At 41.4% G+C, this 27,739-nt stretch overlaps 1 protein-coding gene across 2 annotated transcripts; it reads right to left on the bottom strand.

Annotated features, from left to right (window-relative positions):
- On the bottom strand, positions 1-27,649 carry Nasp (nuclear autoantigenic sperm protein). Of its 2 annotated transcripts, XM_055618513.1 has the most exons (16): positions 27,622-27,649; positions 27,069-27,166; positions 20,156-20,203; positions 14,732-14,842; positions 13,364-13,444; positions 10,754-10,863; positions 9,139-10,116; positions 4,193-4,272; positions 3,741-3,826; positions 3,546-3,619; positions 2,694-2,882; positions 2,428-2,594; positions 1,743-1,799; positions 1,580-1,657; positions 909-1,037; positions 1-583 (listed from the first exon to the last, which is right to left on the bottom strand). In XM_055618513.1, exons 2-16 carry the CDS (start codon positions 27,125-27,127, stop codon positions 503-505), a joined length of 2,328 nt encoding a protein of 775 aa, XP_055474488.1. In that variant the 5' UTR covers positions 27,128-27,166; positions 27,622-27,649; the 3' UTR covers positions 1-502. The 2 variants fall into 2 exon arrangements, with proteins under 2 accessions (XP_055474488.1, XP_055474489.1); XM_055618514.1 differs by lacking the exons at positions 9,139-10,116; positions 27,622-27,649 and having other exon boundaries at positions 27,069-27,234.
- Between the last annotated feature and the right edge of the window lie 90 nt (positions 27,650-27,739).

Below are 27,739 nucleotides of genomic sequence, written 5' to 3' on the forward strand. Positions count from 1 at the left end.
CACTTCAATCTGAACCTTTCACATCAGAGCAAGTTTCTCCAGGATACGATTATGGCCTTAAATGAAAACCAGGAGAACAAAGATAGGTACAACTCAAGAACTGGTTTGTATTCCATCATCCATTTTCAGCACCAGATTTCCTGCTTGGTAGACTCCATCCAGGGATAGCACCACTGAAAGCTTACAGACAATTAAATTCAGCCAAGTATTTGGAAACAGAAACAGCACCAGTGGAAGGGCAGCTTCTAGCCACACCTGATCACCTGTGGGATGTGCAACAGCAATACACAATAAACACACACACATACACACACACACACCAAAAAAAACCTTGAGTGCCCCAAGGCATATATATTCCACCATAATGAAGAAAAACAGCCATCAAAGCCTCCACTGTTGTCTACAATCTTTATTTGAAGTTATAAAAAAAAGAATCCCCAAAAGTGAAAAAATACATTATGTACAAAACCACTTTCCCTCAGGAGGAAGGTTCTGCTCCCTCTTAACATGCAGTGCTTTCAACTGTAGCTGCAGGCTCCACTGTCCCCTCTGCTGTTGCCCGGCTTTCAACCTGATTCTCAGCCTGAAAGACAAAAGTCTAGGTATAACACCTTGACATAAGCCATCTCGTCGTATATAATAAAGCAGGCTTCGGTAAGTAAACATGTGTCCCCTTCCCTACAAGATAACATTGATAAAGCTAGTAGGTCACACATTACATGGGAAAGGTCAAGTAGAAATGATCGAATAGTATTGCTGATCACTTCCCATACATTCATTTATAACTTTATATGCAAACAACTTTCAGTGTAATCATTTTCTGCTATCACATAAGCACTGGGGAGGCCTGGCTTCCCACCACTAAGAACAGCTTGTGAGGCAAGTGACCACATCTTAGAACTACCCACCTCAGCTTCCATGTTTTCTGAAACTTCATTTCCACTGGGGACAGCATCCCCACTGCCTCCATTTACCTCCAGCTCTTGTTTGGCTTTCTTTGCATCATCTTTCCGGGGGCTCTCTTCCTCTGGTTTTCTCTAAAGGTATAATTGTAAAGGCTTAGGACAATTGCAAGATAATCCTATAACCCCTGTGATGCCAATATCCTGAATACCCTAACTCATAGCCCTTTGGATCTGCTCTCTGGTTAAAGGGCAATGCTAAAACTTCCCTACTTGAGGCACATGGAATTAGGCGAGGGTGAACTGAGCGGTAAGGATCACAAGTAAACCTGCTTTCAGTCAGCAAACACAGAATCAAAGACTTACACCACAGAGCAACAATTAGCAGAAGTGTCAGAAGAAAACGTACTACTAACGAAAAAAAAGCAGCCAGATTCCTGAAATGTACTCATCTGATCAATCCTCACCATTAGCTTTCCAAATAGCCACCAGGTTAAGAAACTGAATGTGTCATGTAAGATATTTCAAGTAAAAACCGATCGTGCAAAAAGCCTTAGGTCTTCTGAAAATGAGTGTCCACTGTGCCACTTAGTGTGAGTCAATTATTCCTAGCTATTATTTCAAACTTCCTACCCTCAAATGCAGACTGGGAAAAGGTGAAAAATAAGTACATGTACCTTCTTTCTGACAAGATGGGAAATATCAGTCACACAATTTGATGAGGAAGCACCATCTGTTGGTTTTCTACTGGCAATCTGGCAAAAATAAGCCTTTGTTATTAACAATTTACAAAAACTTTTAGGCTCTTAGTAGGCCTATTGACAGAAACACAATACCCACCATGGAGGCCGAGGAGCCTGCTCCACTAGGAGTGAAACCTGAAGTAGAGCTCTCCACCTGTGTGAGACAGACAAGTAAGTTGCTGCATAGAGCCCCAGCTACACAGCAAGGTCTTCGAGAGACAACTGAGCATTCCCCAGCATGCCAGTGGCTGGGAGCAGAGCCAGGCAATACAGGGTTAAGAGACTCCATGACTTAAGCCTTTTATATTGTCAAAAACATTTTACACACAGGTAAGGTATTAATACTGAAAACAAAGAAATGTCCAAAGTCACACAAACTAGCAGTGATGGAAATCTACCTAGCCTGTCTGCATACAGAGCATGCTTTCTTTTTTTTTAATATAAATTTATTTATTTATTATGTATGCAATATCTGAATATATGCCTTCACATCAGAAGAGGGCAGCAGATCTCACTATAGATGGTTGTGAGCCACCCTGTGGTTGCTGGGACTTGAACTCAGGACCTCTGGAAGAGCAGCCAGTGCTCTTCACCTCTGAGCCGTCTCTCCAGCCCCCAGAGCATGCTTTCTAACCACTGGTATGAGTGAGATGAACTCTTATTCTGATAAACTACCTCAGAATCAAATCATGAGGAAAAGTTTCTTACAAATGGACTATAACCATTGATTATACCACACAAGCATTTCATTTAGAAAAATTTTAAGGTAAAACTCAACAAACCAGAGTAGCTTTCAGGGCCAGTTCAGCTACATTCCCACTACGCTGAGATTCCTTTGCATCTTCTATCTTCTCTCTAATTTCAGGTAGCAGCTCTTTCAGCTCCTCAATTTCTTTCTCATGTTCAGTACATGAGCCTTCAGCCGCCTTCATCTGCTCATTTAGTACAGCTACAAAGAATGGACTTAAACCATTAATAACAAAGGGACCCATTTTTGTCAAAATGTACATCACTGTATCATCTAAACATAAAGTAGCTATTCACTTACCCATTCTCTTCTCAATGACTTCAATAGATTTGCCAAACTGTGCCACTGCTTCATCATACTGAGAGTTGTAACCATAGGCTAAACCCAACTGATAGTGAGTCTCTGCAAGGAGACGGTCATGAGCTTCCAAATACTGTTCTTGCAGGCTCAGGCAAGCCTGGAACTCCTCCACAGCTTGGATGTAATTCTCTGATGAATGAAGACAGAATACCAAGAATTGGACAGCATTTAATATCATCAATTCAGTTCAAGAATAGACTTTCATTTTATATTTCTAACTCTTCCTTCCTCCTCCTCCTTCTCCTTTCCAAACAGGGTCTCACTATGCAGGTCTGGCTGGCCTGAAACTTGCTATGTAAACCATGCTGGCCTTGAGCTGAGATCCTCCACTCCCCTCCTGAGTGCTTAAATTAACTGTCAGGATATGCCATTTACAAGGCTGTCCACTATATAGAACTCAGACCTATTCTTCTGTCAATTGGATTTTGTTATATAGAGTCTACGCTACTCTTTAAAGATGTATTCTTAAACACTGTTCCAGCTGCATGTATGGCTACAAGCCAGAAGAGGGCATCATCTCTCATTATAGATGGTTGCGAGCAACCATGTGGTTGCTGGGAATTGAACTCAGGACCTTTAGGAGAACAGCCAGTGTTCCTAACCTCTGAGACATCTCTCCAGGTGCCATACTAAGTCTTTAGCTAAGTCTTAAACTGTATTTTTGCTTTAGTCAGCGGAGGGCTGGAAAACCTGCCACTCCACCTTTGATTGTGCAAAGTCAATTCTGAAGAAAACAGGAAAAGAATGGGGACATGGGGAAGTTAGGAGACAGAAAAATACAAAATGCATTACCAGATTCAACACTAACTTCTCCAAGCTTAAGATGGGCTTGTGCAGCATAAAGCTGGGCTTCTTTTGTTTCTTGCCTTAAAAAAAGAAAAAAGAAAAAAAAAAAAATTAGTACAGCCTTAAAAATATTTGTCTACTTCTAAACTACTATTTCCAACCACAAAGTCCCACATAAGCCCAAAATCACCAAGTTTTTACCTTTTAAAAATTATCTTGGCTAAATCCAGCATATCCCAGGCAAGCTCTAAGTTCCCAATCTCCTCCTCTTCATTTTCTTGAAGAGACTGAAATATATCCAAATCATTGGCATTAGGTAAAAGCACAAGTTTGACAGGCATCTTTTTAGAGAATAAATTTAAATGTATAATTTATTATAATTTGAAAAAAAAAAAATACTGGTTGCAATTCAAAATGCAGCCCCTCTCCCTAAAACCCACCAGATAGGCCACCACTATAGGTGGTCTATAGCTTTTGTCACCTTATGTCAGGGAGGTAATTGTGATGGTGTATTTCATCTTCTAATGGAAAAAAAAAAAAAAATTCCTAAGCCCTAACCAAGCACCAGCTATCCAGAGTAACCTTTCCTATACCAGTAACCCTTAACCCTACAGTAACAAAGCTGTAATGGTATAGGAGAAATAACAGCTTACCTTGTTTTCAAGAGCTGATTCGTTTGGTGTTTCATCAGCCTTGTCATTTTCTTTGTCATCTTCCTCTGAGCCTTCAGTTTCTATAAGAAAAAATTCCTCAGTATTGAGGTATAACAAAAGGTATTTTCTGTCTGGTCTGATCTGCTAAATATCTGTCAAGCTACCCTCTAAGAAGAGAAAAGAGGCTAATCAAAGTCAGCATCTAATCGGAAAATAAAGTGAGTGGCCACCATCTCGTTCAACTCTAGACTAGAAACCTGATGTGATTCAGAATAAGAAACATCACCTATGCATAATCTCTTGCTAGTATCTAATATCTACTCAACAAACAGGTTTTAGACAATCATATTACATTTGTTAGGACAATCCTATTATTCTCAAAGTACCAAAAACTTATTAATTCTAGTCCATTTAGGACAATAACCACAAGACCAGTGTTCCTACAACAGGCGGTGGGAAGAGACAAATCTCCATCAACTCTCCCCAATGTGCATGTCACAGACTCCAGCCAGCTCAAAAAATTGGGAATAATGTATATCCAGGCACAGTGGGACATGCCTGTAATCCCAACACTCTGGAAGGCAAAGGCAGGCAGATCTCTGAGTTTGAGGACAGCCTGGTCTACAAAGTGAGTTCAGGACAGCCAAGACTTCACAGAGAAACCCAAACCCCCCCAAAAGAAAAAGATTTAAATGTGTAGCCACACCCACTATTTTCATGTACAGTCACAAATCGGTTGTTTAAAGAACATGGTTTTCTAATAAACTATTATTGATAAGACAACTTTATAATGTCAACTATTTTAATTGATACAATCAGTTCACTGTCATCGTTCAGTAAGCTAGGTGGGGATTTTTGTGGTTGTTTTCCTTCTCAAAGAAACAAATTTACTGCATAGCACATATGGTTGAAAAGACCAAGAACCAACAATCTTTCTGCAGCTCCCTAGTAGTTGAGTACACATTGCCAGCCTGCTCAACACTGGGAGGACTTTTTGAGAAGGTTTCTCTGTATAGCTTTGCCATCCTGGAACTCACTATGTAAACCAGGCTAGCCTCAACATGCTCAGTAATTTTAAGATTTCTCATTTTCAATTTTATTTTTACTTCATGTGCACTCATGTTGTGCCTGCATCTGTGTGAGGTGTGAGCCTCTGGGTGGAGTTGTAGATAGCTGAGAGCTGCCATGTGGGTGCCAGGAACGTGCTCTCACTCTTAATCACTGAGTCAACTCTCCAGCCCCATACTCAACATTTTTATCTCCAGGAGGAAAAAACAAAACAAACAAATAAAAATCACAAATGCAACCTGTCAACAACCTATCGTGGGAATGCAAACATTAAAAGTAAGCCTTAGAGATGAAATAAAATGGAAGTTATTAGTGGGGAAATGTTTCTAGGATAAGGTGTAGTCTAAGCAGTTCTAAAACTTGGCCTGTATGCCATGCTGCTTCAAAACCAGAAATCTGCCTGCCTCTGCTTCCCAATGACTAAACCCAATGCCTATCTTGACTCAGGTTAAATGAGAGCAGTTTGGCGCATGCCTGTAATCCCAGCACTTGGGGAGGCAGAGGCAGGTGAATCTCTGAGTTTCAAGTACAACCTGGTCTACTAAGCAAGTCCAGAACAGCCAAAGCTACACAGAGAATCCTTGTGGGGGAGGGGGGGTGAATAAATGAGTGAGCAGTTTTATTTGCAAATCAACTGTTTCACAATGGGACTAGGCACAGAAAATTCTTACATATTGCCAATTGCTGGTGCTAACCAAAGTACTTTAACTATTTTCAAATAACAACCTAGATAACAATAAACCCTTTATAATCAAAAGGTTCATTTTTGTGTGTGAGGTGTCCATAGGAAACCAGAAGTCAGCGCTCTGTGTCTTCCTCTATCACTCTCCAGCTTAGTTTCTTACAACAGGGCCTCTCACTGAAACTGGAGTCCCCCCTACGCCACCCCACTTGCTTGCTCAATGAGTATGCAGGAATGCAAACACCCGCGAGCGTGTCAGATTTCCCCCCCTTCAACTCCACCCCCTTGGAGGTGGAGTTACAGGCAGTTGTGAGCTGTCTAATGTTGGCAAACTCAGGTCCTTTTCAAAAGCAGTACAAGTTCTTAACCACTAAGCTATTTATCCAGCTCCAACATTATCTTTTTCATATATTTTAGTTAAATAAGTTTAGACTAGATGTTGATTTTTTAATGACTCCACCAATCCTCATAAAATAATCCAAGAGTGCAGAAATAGATACATGTACTTTAACAATACTCTTTTAAAATTTTAACTATATCCAAGCATGGGCCCTCATGCCATCCCAGGAGGCTGGGGCAGGATTATTAAAAGTTGGAGGCAACAAGGGCTACACTTTAGGTTACAGAATGAGGTGCTGTCTCAAAAAAACAAAATTACAGGGGGTTGGAGAGATAGCTCAAGAGGTTACAAGCGCTGACTGTTCTTCCAGAGGTCCTGAGTTCCACTCTCAGCAACCACATGGTGGCTCACAACCATCCATATAATGAGATCCAGTGCCCTCTTCTGGTGTTCAGGAAGAACAGTATATGTAATAAATCTTTTTTTAAAAAATAAGACTTACATTTAACTGGTATCTGTACCCATTCACATACCAAAGTTTGTGAAATTTAATTTGACATAAAATACCTTACTTAGAATTTTACAGGAAATTTGTACATTAAAATTCTTACAATAACCTGAGAATGGGGTAAGCTTGAGAAATCTATGGTATTGCTTTATGGAACAGAGATGAGCTATGTAAATAGAAAGCCAGCCAACTCTCCCAAACTTGATAACCAGTGACCAAACAATAGTGGGAATGTCCTAATGTCCTCAGCAAATATAAATTTAAATATTTTCTGAGCTTCTTAAAAATGAGTATTACTACTCATATGCATATTCCATTTTCCTGTTTTATATCATTTATCTGAGCTTATGTCATCCTTAAAATATGACAAAAGCATAATTAGAAATTAAGCCATGCAATCCTCACATCTGTAAACCCAGCACAGCGGACACCTAAGCAGGAGGACTGCCACATTTAAGGGCAGTCTGGATTATAGTCAGATCTTGCTTCAAAAACAAATTAAGAACAACTAATTCTAGAATTCCTACAAGTAAATCAGATACCCAAAAGATCAACTAGCACAGACCACCTAAGCATAGACTATCTTTATGACTGTAATTTAAACTTTTGTTCATTTACTAACCACATCTAACATGACAATTAAGAAGACATTGATTATCTGAGAAATGCAGATACCCCAAAAGTGGTAAAATGTCAAATACCATAAAATGGTTATCTGTTATTTTCTTTAATGCAAGAATCAAACTTTGCAATGTCAGAGAAGTATTCTACCACTCACTGCTATCCCATGCACGGGAGGGTTACTTGTGTGTGGAGAAGCATGTGTGAGACTGTGGGTGTACTTACATCATGTCATCTCTGTAGGGAAGAGGACAGCCTTGGGTCTAGTAAGAGACTGGGCAGGGCCTCTTGTGTGTCAGGCTAGTTGTTCCACAAGCTTCCATGAATTCTCTGTCTATATGGCTCCTATCTCCCTTGAGCTTCATGTGGGTTCTGGGGAGTCATTCAAACTCAGGTTCTCACACTTAAGTGACATGCCCTTTTTACCCACATGTAAAGTTAGCATTTATCAGATATAAAGGAACCAACCAAAGTGGCTATACCCTAAAGGCAGACTCACTCAGCTGTCTTTATTAGGTGTGATGAAGGCTTTCTCCCCATTCCTTATTTGTAAAATTCACAAAACTTTACTAACCAAATAATAAAAAAATGTCACTTTATAGGGCTGAACACTGGGGGAAGGAAGAATCAAGACATGAGTTTTTTCAAAACCCGAGGAATTCAATTCTATGCTTTCTATTAAAGAACTCATAAAGCTCAAGAAGCCCAATAGTACTGCCACTTAGCAAGTCCACTTCTGGCTGTGTGTCTTTACTGGCTGGAGTGCAGGGACCTACACAAAGGCAGATGCTTACCAGAATAGTCACTAATAAAGATGGATCACTGAAAATCCGTAGCTTAAGACAATTCTTGAAATAGTCTAGCAATTACACAGGAGATTAATTGAAATATACCTATAATTATTAATGCCAGTGTTAGATGAAACTTTATATACAGTAGAATCCCCAACTGAGCACAACTCAAGTCAGACGTGCCAATTAGTAATTAGAGGTCTAAAATCTTGATAAAATTGAATCACTATTAAGCAGATAACACTGTAGTTGATTAGCAGCCAAAGCAAGCATGAAATGAAGGAAGCAACAAAAGGGATAATGGCTAAGTACTTTGCTATCTCTTTTCCCTGAAGGGGACTGCTAAAATTAATGTGAATAATGCTCTAAACATTTCTATGAACTAAATGTGAAAAGGGCACCAGAAAATTAGCTGCCTTCACTTAAATGGCATGCCTGCTTAAGTGTACCAATTCAGTGGATTCTACTGCTGTTCCTATTTCCTACAGCACAAAAGGGAAAACATGGGAACGGTAAATTTAAAAAGTCAAAGGCATGCAATTGAACATCCATTCAGCATTCTCTGCCAGCCTAGCCTCCTTCCCTATCGCACAACCCATTTCCAATCCACCCTTCATACCATTTCACTGGCTAGTATAGCATAACAAGTTACTGATAGCTAGCCACAATTCAGAAATCCAAAGACCTACTTTGTAGTTAGTAAAAACTAAAAAATTAGTTAACAGCCAGCTAAGGACTGGCTGCTCTTGATTTAACTTGCTAAACCTATCATCATGTTCTTATTAACCTGATTTTCATTGCCCTTTCCTAAAAAAATCCTTTCCTAATTAAAAGGCAGACTGAAAATCCTGAATGGAAGGCTGACTTTTACCAATGATTAGTAATTCAAATCTAGAAGAAACTCCACCCACTGTAACTCTAGCATATCCCAGTTACCTTCACCCTCTTTCATCTGTTCGTCTCTCTCTTGTGTCTCTTCATTAGCAGCTACCTTAAATTTGTCTTCAGGTGCTTTCTCCGTGGCCCTCTGGGCTACCTTGGTCTCAACCCCATCTCCAGCTGCCTGAGACTCTTCTACAGGTGGCATAGCTTCCTCCTGTTCAGGAACCAGCTCTGCCTTGACCTCCTCTACACTTGAGCCATCTTTAGTTTCTGTCAGTCTTTCTGCAGAAGTCTGTGGTTCACTAGGAGTCTGATCTCCTGCAGCTGATGGTTCATCAGCTGAACCATTGTTGGCAAGGACTGTAATCTCCTGCCCTGGCTTCTCAGAGACTTCTGATCCAGGGTCTGCAGCTAACACTGCTGACACTTCAACATTTTGCCCTGACAGCTGCTCAAGATCAGCCTTTCCTACTTCACTCTCAGAGGCAGCTACCTGATCCTTCTCTTCCTCCCCACCCACGTCCACTGACTTGACTGTGGGGTCTATTGTTTCAGCTTCTAACTTCGTTGATGTGCCCTGCTTTTCTGGAGCCTTAATAGGCTGATCTTCTGAAGTTTCTTTTGGCTTTTTCTCTAAGCTTATTATTTCCTCTCCCTCCTTCTCCTGATGCACTGTTTCTCTGAATTCTTTATTTTGAACATAGGCTCCAGAAATTGATTTTCCTTCCTCAGTATACAATGATTCCTGTTCTGTCTTCCCAGAAGTGACCTCAGCTTCATTCAGTCCTGGAATTGCTGCTTCTTTTGCCTCTTCAGAGGATTCAGTTAACTGCTTTGAAGTCGATTCAACTTTTTCCTGTAGCTTCTCTGCAGACTCACTTATATCCATATCTTCTGTTCCACCCTTTTCCACTTCACTTTCCTGTTCTGTATCAGTTTCAGGCTTTGACAGAGACTTGCCTTCTGCTTTTATGGCTTCTTTTTCTCCCATGGCGTCATAAACCTGTTCTCTCAATTCTTCCCTTGCTTCCTCTACATGGTTAGAGAACATGAAGCATAAACATATCTCCGAGTTTAATAATAAAAGCATAAATGGAAACTAGAAGTACATTCCCTTTAAACCCTCAAGTAGACTGACTAAGTTTTAGCAGATGGCCCCCCACAAGAGAAAAGCAAAGGGAGAATCCAAGCCAATAAAGCAACATACTGCAAAAGAAATGAAACCTGTATGGGTTCATGTCAAGTAATCTGATTACCAGTTGGAAAAAGAGATGTCAAGCTTTCCTCCCTCTTTTAAACATTATACTTATTTGATTCATAAAGCTCAAATGAACTTAGAAAATACTTAATTTTCCAAGATGAATGTAACAAAACTGCTCCAAGGACTCCCATTAAAATAACTGGGCTATGCAAGGTGTTAACAATATGCGTCAGGAAAGTATTTAATTTTATCTCATATTCAGTATGTCAATTTAAAAGACCTTACCTATTTCATACATTTAATTATCCTCTTAAGCTCACTATCATTTAGTAATGGCTTATACCCAATGCATCAGCCCAAGTGCCTTTGGAGAAACCAACCACCATAAGGAGAACCCTATTTCCATAACTTATTTAAAGGAAATATATGTCGTCGCATCTCTTGAAAGAAGCATGCAACTCTACATACCATCTACATTATCATTATTTTCTACCAAAGATTCATCTTCTGTTTTTTCTCCTTCTTCCTCTTCTACATGCACTCCTTCTAAGGCATTTCCCAACACTCCATTCTCCATTCTATAAGAGGAAAAAGCATAAAAGTATAACTAGTTCCTAACAATGTGTTTTAAGAATAAAAAAAAAAGCAACAGGAAGAATAAAAAAAAAAAGAGAGAATATAAAACTACATATTCAAACCAGAAGTTCTACAAGTTCCAGCCAGCTAGATCCACACAGCAAAATCTAGTTTTTAAAAATAAGGGGGGGGGGGGTAGGGAGGGAGAGGCAGTGCTGAAGAAATGGTCCAATGGTTAACAGCACTTGCTGTTCTACCAGCAGACCTGAGTTCAGTTGATAGCATCCCACATCAGATATAACTCACAAATGGAACTCGAGCTCCATGGGATTGAGGAGCACTTGCACGCATGTGCACATGTGTTTTTCCTTCTCTGTTTCTCAAGACAGGGTTCAAGACAGCTCTGGCTGTCCTGGAACTAGCTCTGTAGAGCAGACTGGCCTCGAACTTGGTGGCCTGTCTCTGCCTCCTGAGTGCTGGTAATAAGGATGCATAATACCAGTCACTGCCCAGCTAAAATAAGAAAAAACAACAACAAAAACACTAGGCCCAGCCTTGCATCATATGCCTTTAATCGCAACTCAAGAATCAGAAATCAGGCAGTTCTCTTTAAGTCCAAGACCACTGTGGTCTACAAAGTGAGACGCCTGTAGCAGTTTGAATAAAAATGGCTCCCATAGGCTCATGCTAGAACTCTTGATCCTCAGCTAGTGAAACTATTTGGGAAGGATCAGAAAGTATAATCTTGTTGGAAAAAGAGTATCACTGCAGGTAGCCACTGAAGTTTCAAAAGCCCAAGGTAGCTCTCTTGGTTGCTGTCCCAACATCTAAGCTCTCAGCTACTGATCCAGTGACATGACTGTCAGCCTGTGGCCAATGCTCCCTGCCAAGATAGTTACTATGGATTCACCCTCTGTCACTCTAAGACTCTAATATACTCATTTATATGTGTTGCCTTGGTCAACTAAGACACACCAATTAAAAAAAAAAAAACAAAAATCTACATGCTCAAGGAAGACAACCAATATCAAAACTTTAGAATGCCCGCCCAGCTGTAAGTGGGACATCTATATCACCCTTCCACGGCTCAAGGAACATCAAGAAGAGGCACAAAGAATGTATGAACTGGAGCAAGGAAGGATGGGGACACTGACTTCAGGTATGACAAGCCTCTTCTGCTCACCAGCAGCTAGGCTTAAGCCTATACATGATCTCCACAGGAGTGGGCCTGCCCACATAGCCTGTCATGAAAAAGGGAGGGGCTCATGATGCTTCACTCAATCCTCCTTCCAGATTTTTCTATATACAGACAATTGATGGGAAAGCCAGAACACTGACAAACTAACCGCTTATAAACAACCCTCAGCAAATCCACCAGGTAGCATACATCAATGGGGACATAGTTGGGAAGATTTTTTTGTTTTGTTTTTCTGAGATAGGATTTCTGTGTGTATGCAGCCTGGGCTGCCTTGGACTTGCTTTGTAGACCAGGCTAGCCTCAAACTCAGAGATTGCCTGCCTCTGCTTCCCTGAGTGCTTACAGCATGCGCCACTGCACCCAGAAGTTGTAATAGAAGTGAGAGAGGCTTGAGAGGGTGAGTGTGAGTAAAAAATTGAAATATATGTATGAAAATATCCTAACGAATATAAACAATTAAAATATACTAATGAAAGCATTTAAATCTTGTAACATAAATTAACACTGTAAGATGCTAACAAAAAGCAAACTGTCACCCTGAAAAGTACAAATAGTATCACCAGAGACTAAAACGCCTATCCATTTCTTTTTACAGGAGGAACACACCATTTCTAAACATAAAATCTCTCCTCTATTTCCATTTCCTTAAATGGCCAGTGACAGTTTGTCAACATTTTTACATGTCATTAAGTGCCCTGAATAATCACAAAATTATGAAACTTAACAGAATTAGGTGTAAAGACTGATCATTTTATTATTTTGCATATCCTCAAAATAGTCTGTTATTTACCTAATACTTACATAATTGAATATTAAATTATTTATTAGTAAATTAATAAATTTAGTGTTATTTATGTAATGTATTTATTGAACAGCTCCCAAGAATGTTAATTTCTACATACAGTCAATTTTAACTGTAGAGGCGGGCAGATGGGATTAAGACATCTTCTTTTGTAGGTTAGGTTACAAAACTTGAACTTGGTCCCCCAGGTTTTGGGAAATTCACAAATGTGATACCATACCAAGCAGAAAGTCTTATTTACAAGATACTTTTATGTGTTACTTATTCAAATTGTACTACATACAGTCCTTGTTAACTGTTGAGCTAATTTAGAGTACTTAACACATTCACACCCCCATTTTAAAGTCTTGACCATTGACTATTATTGAAAAGATCACTGCTTCCACTAATTCAAAATCTCAAAACTTAATTTCATTCTTCACACAATTTTAAGCTTCAACTTTTAAGAAGACCAAATAATATAAGGCATTCTATTCATAAAATTAGGCTTTCTAAGACATACCTGGCCAACTCCAAAAGTGACTTCCCATAAAAAAAGAAGGCTTCTCCACACTCATTAGCCGTTTCTCCATACTTCTTGCCTCTACAAAGAAGGTAAATACCTAATCTGAACATTGTTAATTACAAGTTAAGAACACATGAAGTTAATTTTGTATTATTGTTGTTCATCTATACATAATGTATATTTTAAATGCCACCAACTAAGTATTTTATAAGAGGTATTCTTCCTGACACATTACTAATACCATTGTGACCAGAACAGTTCTAAGACCTTTGGGACTTACACAATAAAAAAGAACCAAAGGCATACTAAAATAAACAGTATTCTTTGTTTTCATTTTAAATTCATTTCATGTTCATTGGTATATTTCACCTACATGTATGTTTTTCTATGTAAGGGTGTCAGAAGCTCTAGAAGCTGAAGCTCTAGAAGCTGTTATAGACAGTTATGAGCTGCCATGTGGATGCTGAGAATTGAACCCTTGGGCCCTGTATAGGCTCGGCTATCCTGTACTAGATTTATAGACCAGGCTGGCCTCAAACTCAGAGATCTCCCTATCTGTGCCTCCCAAGTCCTAAGATTAAAGAGGTGCAACAACACCCCATCCCCACCATCCCCAAACTGTCTCAAGAAACTCAGTTTGATTCCCAGCATCCACATACTTGACAACTCACAATAACCTACTTCCAAAGAGATCCCAATTCTGACTAGCACAGGCATCTGGTGTGTATGTGTGTGTGTGCGCGCGCACACACACACACACACACTTTTTGGCAACACATTCATACCCATAAAACAAAATTAAAAATAAATTTAAAAACCAAACTTATAGCCCCAGTAGACAAAGGTTTAACTAAATGGTAATGTACTTGCTTTCATGCAAAAGGTCTTAGAATTAAAGTCAAGTATATTTTTGGTTTGGTTTGGTTTTGGTTTTCTGAAACAGGGTTTCTCTGTGTAGCCCTGGATGTCCTGGTACTCGATCTGCTAAACAGGCTAGTTAGTATCTGCCACCCAAATGCTGGAATTAAGGCGTGCACAACCACGGTCTGGCTCCCAAGCTTATTTTATATAATAAAAAGAACAAATTATGTCTTTTTATTATAATCTTATCCAAAAAAAAAAAAAATTGAAGCCTGAAATTACCCAGAATATTTAGGTTTTAAAATTACATACAAGAATAACTCCTCCACAGAAAATAAAAAGCCAGAGTTGTTTTTGTGGTTCAGAGGATGAGGCATAGGCGTTCACATATATTAGGCACTGTACTCCTATACCCCTACCCTCATTCTTCCTTCTTTCTCCCTACAGAAAACCTTTTAAATTTTTGCTATATATATACTACTTTACAATAAGGAATATACTTACAAAAGACTAGCCGCTTCCTGGAATGCATTAACCGCCGCTGGAATGTCCCCCATCACCAGATGTTTCTGTCCTAATCCCAGTAGTTTCTTAGCTTCACTATCCACATCCAGACTGCAAGAAAATACTTTATTTAGTTTCAAATATCAAATCAATACTCATTGGATGTTACATTTCAACCTTAATAGGTTAAAATTTTAACTCTGGACTGCTATGGAAGAACTAGCAAATTAACTAGGTATGATGGCATATACCCATAATCCCAACACTCTAAAGACAAAGGCAGGATGACTGATAATGAGGACAGCTAGAATTACACACCAAGATCCTATATTAAAAAAAAAGAGAAAAAAGACCTAAGTCACACTTATCTACCACTATAAAAAACAAACAAGAAATCAGAAATACAACATTCACCTGCCTTAGGGAGACAGAGGCAGGAAGATCTGTGAGTTCAAGGCCAACCTGGTCTACAAAGAGAGTCCAGGACAACCAAGGCTACACAGAGAAAACCTGTCTCAAAAAACCAAAAAGAGAAAAAGTTCTACAAACATTAGAGTACATATTAAGAATAAATGCTAAATACACAAGAGAAACCACCAAGGAACCCAAATTCACAGGTTTGCTAACTAAAAGTAAAAAAAAAAAAACAATAAAAAACAAGCCAGACATATAGTGGTACACACCTTTGATCCCAGCACTGGAAAAACCAAAATAAAACAAAAAAACAGAGTTGAGGATTGAGATATAACTGTGCTTTCCCAGCATGCACAAAGCTCTACATTCAGTCTCTAGTACACATACACAAGACAAGGTGGTGGATACCTGTTATATATACTCAGGCTGTAGAGATGACCCTACATGAGACCCCCTCCCAAAAACAAGATTCTGTGGTGGCACACACCTTTGACCCTACCACTCACAAGGCGGCAGGCAGATCTCCATGATCTTAGGCAAGAGCAGCCAGAGTTATAAAATGAGTCTATCTTTAAAACAAAAAGGGGGAGAGGGTCAGCAGTTAAGTGGCTGATCTTGCAGAGAGGTACCAGATTCAGTTGCCAGCACCCACATGGAAGCTCACAACCATCACTAAACGCTAGTTCCAAGGACTCCTCAGTCAAAACACGCACAAAATAAAAATAAATTTAAAGAAAAAAAAAAACAAAAAACACAGAGCACTGAGAATACAGCTGAGCAAACTCAGTTAAAACCTTTGCTTAGCATGCATAAGGCCTAGATTCAATCAAGCCCCTGTACCACAAAAGAAAAACACTTAATTAAGTAAGAAATGGTGAATAAGGTAACAGAATATAGTGTCGGGCATGGTGCCACTGCTTTTAATCCTAGCTCTTAGGAGGCAGAGACAGATCTCTCTGTGAGTTACAGGACAGCCAGGGCTACACAGAGATCCTGTCTTGGAAAAAAGAGATATGGTACTGCCATAAAGGAAAACAGACCAGAACACAATATATATTCACATAATTCAATTAAAATTTTGACAAAAGTACCAAATAATCTATGAGAAGTGGGCAATCTTTATAGCAAACAGTCCTGGAGTAACATTTTAAAAATTGTCTGTAGAGATAGCTTAGGGGTTAAGAGCATTAGCTGGGGCTAATGCTTAACCGAGCACTGTCTGCTCTTGAATTCAATTCCCAGCACCCACATGGTGGCTCATAACCATCTATAATGAGATCTGGTGACCTCTTCTGGCATGCAGGGACATATGTAAACAGAATACTAGATACACAGTAAATCTTAAAAAAAAAAAAAAAAAATTCCAGAAGACCTAGGTTTAATATTCAGCACCACATGGGGTCCCATAATACTGTACGTAACTCCAGTTTCAGGTAATCCGATGACCTCCTCTGCCCTGCAGAATCCTGCACGTATGTGGGGCACATAAGATCACATAGCTACAAACACATACACTAATATTAAAGAAAGATAATTTTTAAAAAGTAAAACAAAATTATTATCTCACATCAAATACAGAAAAATTAAGGAATCAAAATGGCTCAGCAGGTCAAAGTGGTTGCCTCAATGCCTGACAACTGATTCAAAAACCCTAGCATGCATAAACAGAAAATGAGACATTCACAGGTCATTATCTAACCTCCACCACCCATGCTCTGGCATTCACAAATACACCTCACAGAAACAAAAGACACAGACAGACACACACACACACAAACTTTAAAAGAAAAAAAACAAAAACAAAAACAAAAGAGAAGCAAGCAGAAGCCAGGGGTAGTGGTGCATGTCTTTAATCCCAGAATTTTAGAAACAGGTAAACTGATCTCTGAAAATTCAAGAACAGCCATAGCTACATAGTGAGACTCTCTCTCAGGAAATAAAACAATGAAGGATGGATATAATTCAGTTGATAGTGTTTTATCTACTATGCAAACACAAAAGACCCTGGGTTTAATCTCCAGTATTGCACAAAAGCAGGGATAGAGATTACAGACTTGTAATCTCAGCAGTTGGCAAAGAGGCAAGAGAATTCAAGTTCATCACAGGAAATACAGGGAGACTGTGGCCAACCAGTGTTATATGAAACCTTCTCTCTCAAAAATATAGATAAGTGTATGAATTGATTAAAAATAAAAAAAGAGAAAATTAAAAACTTGTGTGTGGTGGTGCAAGCCTTTGATCCTCGCAGAGAGAGGCAAGCAAATCTCTGAGAGTTCAAGGCCAGTGAGTTCCAGGACAGCCAGGGCTGCTATACAGAGAAACTGTAGAGGGGTTGTGAGAGGGAAGAGACAACTAAATGAACAGGAAGCTGGGATATCAGCTCAGTGGATAAAGCTCGACTCGAGTTGGATCCTAATAATCTTTTTTTAAATTATTTATTTATTTATCTTACGTATGAGTGGGCTCTATTCGTAGATCATTTACATATCAGGCATCAGATTCTAGTATAGATGGTTGTGAGCTACCATGTGGTTACTGGGTACTGAACTCAGAACCTCTGGAAGAACATACAGTGCTGTTAACCTCTAAGCCATCTCTCCAGCCACCCCTAATACTCTTAAATTCAGGGTGGACACACTTGTACTTCAGTACTTAGGAAGCAGAGAAGGGATCCTACCCAGCAAGATCTGGGTTCAGCTGAGAGCTCCTTATTCAATGAATGATCAAAGAAGAATCCCAGTATTAACCCTGTGCCTTTGAGTGAACATGCATGCATACACACACAACAGCATACAAGCATATTTGTAGTCATTCACACCACAAACATTAAAAAAAAAATTAAGGCATGGTGGTGCATTCTTTAATCCCAGCAATGTGGAGGTGAGTTTAGGGTCAGCATGGTCTACATAATGTTCCAGTTCAGCCAGGGTTAAAATAGTAAGACCCTGTTCTCAGAAAGAAGTGCATGGGGGATGGGAGGGATACAGAAGGCTACAGACGGCTCAGTAAGAGCACTGGACCTCTATTCAATTCCCAGCACCCATATGGCCATCTCACAACCTAGTTCTGGGGGTTCCAATGGCCTATTCTGGCTTCCAAGGGACAGCAGTTACATAGGTGGTACATAAACGTACATGCAGGCAGAAAACCTATACACATAAAAATATTTTAAAAACTAAATTTTAAAAATGTTTTGAGCTGCTGGAGAGATGGCTCAGAGCTTAAGAGCACTGGCTGGCTGCTCTTCCAAAGGTTCTGAGTTCAATTCCCAGTAACCACATGGTGGCTTACAAAAATCATCTCATCTGGTGCCCCCTTCTGGCCTGTAGGTGTACATGCAGGCAGAACACTGTATACATAATAGGTGAAAGAGTAAATAAATCTTTAAAATATTAAAAATTAATAAATAAAATGTTTTTGGAGAAGGGCATGATAATGCACACCTGTAATCCCAACACTTGGGAGGCACAGGCAGGTGGTTCTCTGTGAATTCAAGGCCAGCCCAGTCTACAAAGCAAGTCCAGGACAGCCAAGGCTACACAGACAAACCCAGTCTCAAAGAAAAAAGTAAGTTTTGAAGGTATGCCTCACTAGGTATAGGATATAGTTAAATTGGAAAAATGTTTGCCTATGTATGAATCCTTGGGTTTAAAGCCTAGAATAGCATAAAACCAGGTGTGGTGGTATAAATCCTCAGCTACATACCAAGTTAAAGACCAGCTTATGTTAGTCACACAACATAGTATTAAAAAAAAAAAAGCCAGGAATGGTGGTGCATGCCTGTACCCAGCACTCAGTAGAAAGGAATGAGAAGTGGGTCTCACTAAGATGCATAGATAGGACATGAACTGAGACTAAAGCAATCAACCGTCCTGTTTCACCTCCTAGAATAGCTAGTTACAGTAAGTGCTATTATGCTTACCTCTTACCACATTTTTTAAAAATCACCTCCAATTCATCAGAAAATTTTTGAAATATTGGGACCAAATTTATCACGGTCAAAAAAATTTTTTTTTCCCAAATTAAAATTCTTTTTAAGTTTTTGTTTGTTGGTGTTCTAGTTAGCTTTAGCTGCCAACTGAGTAGTACAGCCTAGAATCAGACTGGCCTGCATGAGCCTGTAAGCAAACCAAAGAGAATAACAGCAGTGTTTCCGTAGATCCCTTCTTCCCCAGGTTGCTTTTGGTCAATGCTTTATAAGACAACAGAAAAGAAGCTAAGATGACTGGGTTTACATAACAAAATGTAAACTCAAAAATCTTTTATTTTCTGTTATTGGAGACTGAACCTATGTTCCTTTCTTTCTTTCTTTCTTTCTTTCTTTCTTTCTTTCTTTCTTTCTCTCTCTCTCTCTCTCTCTATTTTATTTTAAGACAGGGTTTCTCTGTGTATAGCCCTGGCTGTCCTAGACTTACATAGTAGACCAGGCTGAACTCACAAAGATACACCTGCCTCTACTCCTGAGTCCTGGGATTATAGGCATGTGACACCATCGCCCTGAACCTAGGTTCTCACGCATGCTAAGAAAGCACATTAACACTTAGCTATATCCAATCCTCAAAAATTTTAATTTTCATTTACCTCAAATTCTATTACTAGAAACACAATGTCAGTTGATTCCCCTAAATAATGTTCTCATTTTGGACAAATGTCTTCCAAATATCCAGATATTTGAATAATCTCTAGTGGTCATGGCACCACAAGGCTTTATTTACATTGGAGGTCTATCAGATTACCTACCACTGTGTTTACATTAGCACCAGTGGTCTAAACAAAGAAAGAGACAGATTTTCTTTATAAAAATGATCTAAATGATTTCTGGAAAAGGTTCTGCAGACCCTAGAGGCATCTAAGAAAACTTGAGGGGCAGAAGATACAGTTCCAGTGATGCAGTGTTTGACTACTATGAGAAAGGCCTTGGATTTCATCCCCAGTGAGCAAACTGTCCTTGATTATATTATTTCACTTCTGTTGCAGATATGAACATAAATAATTGTACCATAATCTCACCTCTCCATTTTATCTGCAGAGGTAGAAGGAGCAGGGGCATCTTCAATTCTATAATAAAAATAAAAGTATTTTAATCTTGGATGTTAAGTTATGTCAGAAGAATATAAACACAGAAAATATAAAAGATAATTTCATGTTTTAAACAACCAAAACAGAGCCAGGTAGTGGTGATGCATGCCTTCAATCCCAGCACTCGAAAGGCACGAGCAACCAAATCTCTTCAGTTCAAGGCAAGCCTGGTGGTCTACAGAGTGACAGGACAGCCAGGGCTACAGAGAGAAACCCTGTCTGCGGTGGGTACGGGAAATGAACGGATGAACAACAGCAGCCAGCACAAAGCAAGCATTACTGACTCACACACATTTTTTTTTTTCTTTTTTTCCCTTTTTGGTTTTTTTGAGACTGGATTTCTCCGTGTAACAATCCTGGAAACTCTCTCTATAGATCAGGCTGGCCTCAAACTCAAAAGATCCACCTGCCTCTGTCTCCCAGAGTGTTGGGATTACAGGGATGCACTCCCATGCCCAGTGCTTATCACACCCATTATTAAATTCAATTCTCAGGGGGATGGAGAGATGGCTCAGAGGTTAAGAGCACTGGCTGTTTTTCCAGAGGTCCTGAGTTCAATTCCCAGCAACCACATGGTGGCTCACAACCATCTATGAGTTCTGGTGTGCAGGTGTACATGCAGGCAGAACACTGTATGCATGGTAAATAAACAAATCTTTATAAAAAAAATAAATAAATTCAATTCTCAGGTCAAGAGATGGCTTAGTGGATAAAAACATACTTGCTGCCAAGCCTGACAACCTAAGTTTTATTCTACAATAAAAAATAGAAAAAGTAAAAATAAAGGTATTTCAATTGTGGATGTTAAGTAATGTCAGAAGAATGTAAACACATAAAGTATAAAAGAAAATTTCATGTTTTAAACAGCCAACAGAGCCAGGCAGTGGTGGTGCACACCTTCAATCCCAGCACTCCACATGGTAGGAGAGAATGACTGACACAGTTGTCTTCTGATTTCCACTCACATATGCTCCCGTTACTACTACACAAAATACAGCCTAAGAAATACAATTTAATAGCAAACCACTGAAGTAAGCAGCAGCATTCACAGCAAGAACCGGGGGCGGGGAAACAGACACAATGTAAGAGGCAGTACTTTCAAGTACCCGACACAGCAGAGTAGTCTATCTACCAGATCCTAGAGTGGCCTTTTAGAGCCCTAGCATAAACTCTGCAGCAGCTCCTCAGACACAGACACTAGGCAAAGTCTTGCACATACTAGGCTTACATTAAGTGCTCTACCACTGAGCTACTGCCTCCATCCTCAGGACTACGATCATGCTGATCCAACTGAACAGGCACAAATTTAATTAAAGGACTAGGTTTTTACTTCTAATATGTAACAGATGAAATAGAAGCTATGTTACAGGGCAATACCACATCTCTAAATACACTAAAAGCTTTGTACAGCTCACTGTATGCCATTAACAGTTTACTAAAATACTATGAATTTACCTCTACCACCCAAGTGCTGGAATTAAAAAAAGTGTGTGCCACACCTAGCCCTAAAAATTAATTTTATGTGTTAAGTGACTAACAGTCACTAGAACAGGCAAGTAATTTAGCAGGGTTTGGTGGCTCATGCTGTAATCCAAACACTCAGGAGGTAGAAACAGGAGGATCAAATATAAACTACATTTAGAGGTAGGCACAGTAGCACATGCCTGTAATCCCAGCACTCAGGAGACAGAGGCAGGCGGCTCTCTGAGTTCGGAGCCAACCTGGTCTACAAAGCAAGTCCAGGACAGCCAAGGCTGCAGAGAAAAACCTTGCCTCAAAGGGGAGAAAAAAAAAGGTGGGAGAGACGGCTCAACAAGTAGAAGTGCTTACTGTGCATAACTGATAACTTAAGTTTGATTTCCCAGAACTCCTGAAAGTTGTCCCTGACCACATGAGTGCTCTGGCACCACACTTACATATTATGCACAACAACAGACCTTAATATTTTTCAAAAACATACATTTTTTGGAGAAAGGGTTTCTCTGCATAGCCTCGGCTGTCCTGAAACCAGCTCTATAAACTAGGTTGGCCTCAAACACATAAGCGATCTGCCTATTTGTACCTCCCCTGTGCTGGAATTAAAAATGTGCACCATAACCTAGCTCAAAATATACTTGTTAAATAAATTATCAGGCCAAGCAAGGTGGTCCATGCGTTTAAGTCCAGCACCTAGGAAGCAGAGGTAGGTCTATCTCTGTGTCTGAGGCCAGCCAGGTCTACATTGTGAGTTCCAGGCTAACCTGGGCTATGTAGTAAAACTGTCTCAACAATTAAAAAACAAAACACTAGGAATAAACTCTTTTTTGGCTGTCATTAGTAGGGGCATGTGTAATTTTACACACTTGGGAAGCTAAGGCCAACTAAAATTGGCTGATTTTATATGCAGTGTTCTGCCTGACAGCCAGAAGAGGGCAGCAGATCTCATTATAGATGGTCATGAACCTCCATGTGAGCCACACCTTGCAGTTGCTGGGAACTGAACTCAGAACTCTACAAGAGCAACCAGCACTCTTAACCTCTGAGCCATCTCTCCAGCCCCAGGACTATATTTAAGAACAAAACAAGTTCCATGAGAGCAAGAGCTACACAAAGAAAGCCTGTATCAAAAAACCAAAAAGAGAAAAAAGGGCAGTGGTGGTTCATGCCTTTAATCACAGCACTTGGAAGCTAGAAGCAGGCGGATCTCTGGGATTAAGGCCAGCCTGGTCTACAGAGGGAGTTCTAGGACAGCCAGGGCTGTTACACAGAGAAGCTCTATCTCAAAGGAAAAAAAAAAAAAATGCTTGTTTTTGTGGAGGACTCGAGTTCAATTCCTGCCACCCACACAGAGGCCCACACCATCTCTTACTCCAGTCCTGGAGATCCAATGTTTTCTTACCTCCAAGGGCCTTAGGCATGTATATGGTGCACAGACATATGAAGCTACAATGTTGTTGCTTTTCTGTTTTTGTTTTCTGGGAGCTGAGGACCAAACCCAGGGCCTTGTGCACAGTCACTCTAACACTGAACTAAATCCCCAACCCCTGCTTTTGTTTGTTTCTCAAGACAGGTTTTTTTCTGTGTAGCCTTGGCTGTCCTGGGCTCACTTTGTAGACCAGGCTGGCCTCAAACTCACCTGCCTAAGACCTCTGCCTCCTACGTGCTAGAATTACAGATGTACACTAACCGTCCTGTTTTTTTACCCAATACTAGGGATCCAACCCAGTATGTCATGCATGCGAGGCAAGCATTCCACTGTACTACATCCCCCAAACTGTAAAGTCAAAACTGTAAAGTCTTCAACCTCACCTGAAACACAAAACACTTTATTTTGGGACTGGGGATATGACTCAGTGGTAAAAGGTCTGACTAGCATACAAAGTCCTAGGTTCTTCTAACTAATTAAACAATACAACTTCCTGCCAGGTAAGGTTTTTCATGGAAAATAAGGAAATGAAAACTGAAGTAAATAGCATTTAACTCAGACTATCGCTTGAATATTTTTAGGGATCTGGAGAGATGGCTCAGAGGTTAAGATCACTGGCTGCTCTTCCAGTTTTCCCAGCAACTACATGGTGGCTCACAACCATCTACGAGATCTGGTGCCCTCTTCTGGCATGCAGGCAAACATATAGGCAGACACTGTATACATGATAAATCTTTTTTTTTTAAAGATTATTTATTTATTATTTATACATCATTCTACCTGCACACAAGAAGAGGGCACCAGGGCATCTCTCTATAGATAGGATGGGCCACCATGTGGTTGCTGGGAATTGAACTCAGGACCTTTAGGAAGAACAGCCAGTGTTCTTAACCTCTGGACCATCTTTCCAGCCCACTGAATAAATTTTTTAAAGAAATAAAAAAATAAAAATGTCTTGGTCTGGGGGCTGGAGAGATGAGATGGCTCAGAGATTTTAAGAGTGCTGTCTGCTCTTCCAGAGGTCCTGAGTTCAGTTCCCAGCAACTTCATGGTGGCTCACAACCATCTACACTAGGATCTGATACCCTCTTCTGGCATGCATGTGTACATGCAGACAGAACACTCATATATATAAAACAAATAAAATTTTTTAAAACTTTCTTGGGGGCTGGGAGATGGCTTAGAGCTTAGGAGCACTGGCTGCTCTTCCAGAGGTCCTGAGTTCAGTTCCCAGCAACCACATGGTGGCTCATAACCCTCTATAATGAGATCTGTTGTACATACAGACAGAACATTGTATACATAATAAATAAATCTTAAAAAAAATTCTTGGCCTGGAGATACAGCACAGTCTGCCCCCTCCAGAGGTCCTGAGTTCAATTCCCAGCATCCACACGGTGGCTTACAACCATCTACACTGGGATCTGATGCCTTTTTCTGGCAGGCTGGTGTACATGCAGACAGAGCACTCATACATAAAATCCTTTTTAAAAAATTTTCTCTATTCCTGATTTTTTAAATATTCATTTATTTTTACTTTATGTTCAACTGGCATTATGCCTGCATGTATGTCTATGAAGGTTGACAGATCTCCTAGAAGTGAAGCTACAAGCAGTTGTGAGCTGCTATGTGAGTGCTGAGAATTGGTCCCTGGTCCTCAGGAAGAACAGCCAGTGGTCTTCACCACTGAGCCATCTCCCCAGCCCCTTTATTCTTTCACACTGTTGTCATGTGACTCAAATTACTTGGCTGGGTGGTGATGGCATACCTTTAATCCCAGCACTTGGGAGACACAGACATGTGGATCTAAGTTTGAGGCAAGCCAGGACAACCAGGGTTACCCAAGAAAGTCTGTCTCAAAAAAAAAAAAAAAAAAAATTAGATAGGCATGTAATTTTCTGTGTATAGCCAGTCAGGAAGCTGGGAATTATTTCTCCAATAGCCAAAGTTTGTTTGGACACAAAAAACAACCTGAAAATTTCTGTTAAGTTTGTTCAAACTTAAAAAAAAAAAAAAAAACAGATGGAGGCAGGGTGCTATTGACCCACTATAATCCCAACACTCTAAAGGCAAGAAGCAGGCGGATATCAGTTCCAAGACAGCCAGAGCTATATAAGACACATAAGAGAAACCCTGAGGGGGCGGGGGGAAGCCAGTCGGTGGTGGTACATGCCTTTACTTCTCATCACTCAGGAAGCAGAGACAGTGGATCTCTGAGTTCAAGGTCACTATTGGCTATAGAGGGAGTCCCAGTTTAGCCAGGGCTAAAACAGAGAAACCCTATCTCAACAAACAAGCAAGAAAGCTGGAGATCTAACCCAAGTCTTCACATATGCTAAGAAAGCACCAGTTACATGCCCCAAAGAATCTCTAATGTTAATATCAACAGTTCTTCAGAAAACACCGTAAAAGATCTGTTTGCAACAAATTCTACAAAATTCCCAAACTCAGTCCACTTTACTCCTAAGAAACCAATGAAGAGGAAGCGGTAGATGAGAATCTAAAATTAAAATTGCACTTCCCACAAGGGCACAATAAAGCACACTGGTAATCCCAGCATTCAGGGAGGCAGAGGCACGTGGATCTCTATGAGTTCAAGGCCAGCCTGGTCTACAAAGGAGTGGAGAACAGTCAGGACAGAGAAACCCTGTCTCGAGAAAAAAAAAACAAAAAACTGCTTTTCAAGAACCCACTAGAAAAGGAACCAGAAGGTGATAGGGTAGGCAAATACATGAATCTCAGGTAGAACTGTACTAAGTGAAATGTCATCTAAAATACACAAACCTATGGGGGATGGGAGGGAATCACTCATAAAAATCTCACAGGCACCATTGCTTTTATACAAGGCAAACTTCTGAAGTACACAAGTGACCAAAAAAAGCACCCCAAAATGACAAGATCGGAAAATTGAACCTACTCTATGGAAAACATTTTTGTGCAATATCCAAAATGCGCATGTGTGACCAGCACTGCGAAACTCAAGGAAGTCGTTCGTTTTTGTTTTTTTGTTTTTTTGGTTTTTTGTTTTCTTTTTTTTTTTTTTTTTTGGAGGGGGGGTTCTTTCCCTTAGCTGAATCGTCTAACGAGCAAACTGCTTAGACTGAAAGCTCCTCGCAGGCTTTACCGAGGACCCTACGAAAGTGGAAACGTCTCCTGAAGAAACAAAAAGTCTCCGACCCACTCGGAAAATATCAATAACCACGACCCCTCCTCGCCAAGGTGGAGGGTCACAGGGCGTCACTCCCGTCACCACGCTCGCATCACCCCACACCAGGGAGGGGCGCGGAGTAAACTTCCCTGCGCCCCACCGCTCTGGCACGAGCGGCTCGGACCCCAAACAATGGACTTTTCCCGCCTCCTCAAGGGCCCGCCCCCTTGCCCTGAAGCAGGACGGCGAGGGCGCGCGTGCAGAGTCCCGCCCTCCGCGAGGCCCCACCCACCCACCCGGGTCCCACGGAGCCGAGCCTCCAGCCGTGTGTGTGGGGTTTGTTGTTTTCTCGGGTTTGGTTTTTTTTATTTTTGGCTTTTTTTTTTTTTTTTTTTTTTTTGGCGCCAAATCTGCCGGTCATTTTCTGGCTTCGTCTCCACAGAGCGGTGCGCCGGGAGTGCGCGGGGAGCGGGGGCTCGGGAGGCGCCCGGCGCCGGAGGGCCCGCCTCCCCGCCGGCAGCCCCGGGCCGGGGAAGGGAGGAAGAAAAGGGGCCGGCGGTGGAGACGCCGCCACTGCCCCCGGCAAGATGGCGGCCGCGGAAAGCCGGGCAGGGGGCGCCGGCCGCGCCGTCCCCGCGGGGGCGCCCGCACGGGCCGGCCCTCCCCGGGCACCGGCGGGCGAGGGCGGCTCTCCGGTCCCGCCCGCCCGCCCGCCCGCCCGCGACGCCCCGGCCACCAAGCTCTCCCGGCGGGCTGGCCGCTGCCTCGCGCTCGCCACCAGCCCCGCTTACTTGTCAGCGGAAACCAGCTCCGCGGCGAGGGCGGCAGTGGCTGCGGAGTCCGTGGCCATCGTTCCCCTGAGGTGGTGGGCCGGTGGGCAGAGCACTGCCTGCGGAGAGAACAGAGGGGTCGGGGCGCCGGAGACTCGCTCGCGGGCGGAAAATGGCAGATTGGAGACCCCGCGCCGCGGCGGCGCTCTTATATAGGGGCCGCTCACCCCGCCCACCAACTTCCGGATCCTCCCCCCCCCCCCGGGTTTAAAGGGCCAGGACGCCACACCTTTCTGTCACGGCGGCACTTCCCGCCCTCACCCCTTTTTCCTTAAAGGGGGGGGGGGGAGAAAGAAAGAGGGAAAAAAAAAAAAGAAGGAAAGAAAGAAAAGGAAAACACGAGAACAAAACTCAAACTTCCTGCTTCCGTAGCTAGCCGTGTTACAAGCACCAGAATGTTGGTGCTACAACTTCTGAATGGGAGCCAGCCTAGAGCTTCCAGGTTAAGTGGCGCCAGTGAGTCTCTACGAGGGTGGAGAAAGCGGCCCCGAAGGTGTCTTTCTGACGGGAATACCCGAGAAGGTGGCGGGTCTTCTCTACGCCCTCAGTCTCAACGGATGGAAACGCAAGAGATGAGCACGAGTACAACCGCAACGGCCAGAACTGACTAGCGAGACTCGCGGCGCCACGCC

Source organism: Psammomys obesus, unplaced genomic scaffold (genome assembly GCF_907164565.1).
Source record: "Psammomys obesus unplaced genomic scaffold, mPsaObe1.curated_primary_1811, whole genome shotgun sequence".
Lineage (NCBI taxonomy): Eukaryota > Metazoa > Chordata > Mammalia > Rodentia > Muridae > Psammomys > Psammomys obesus.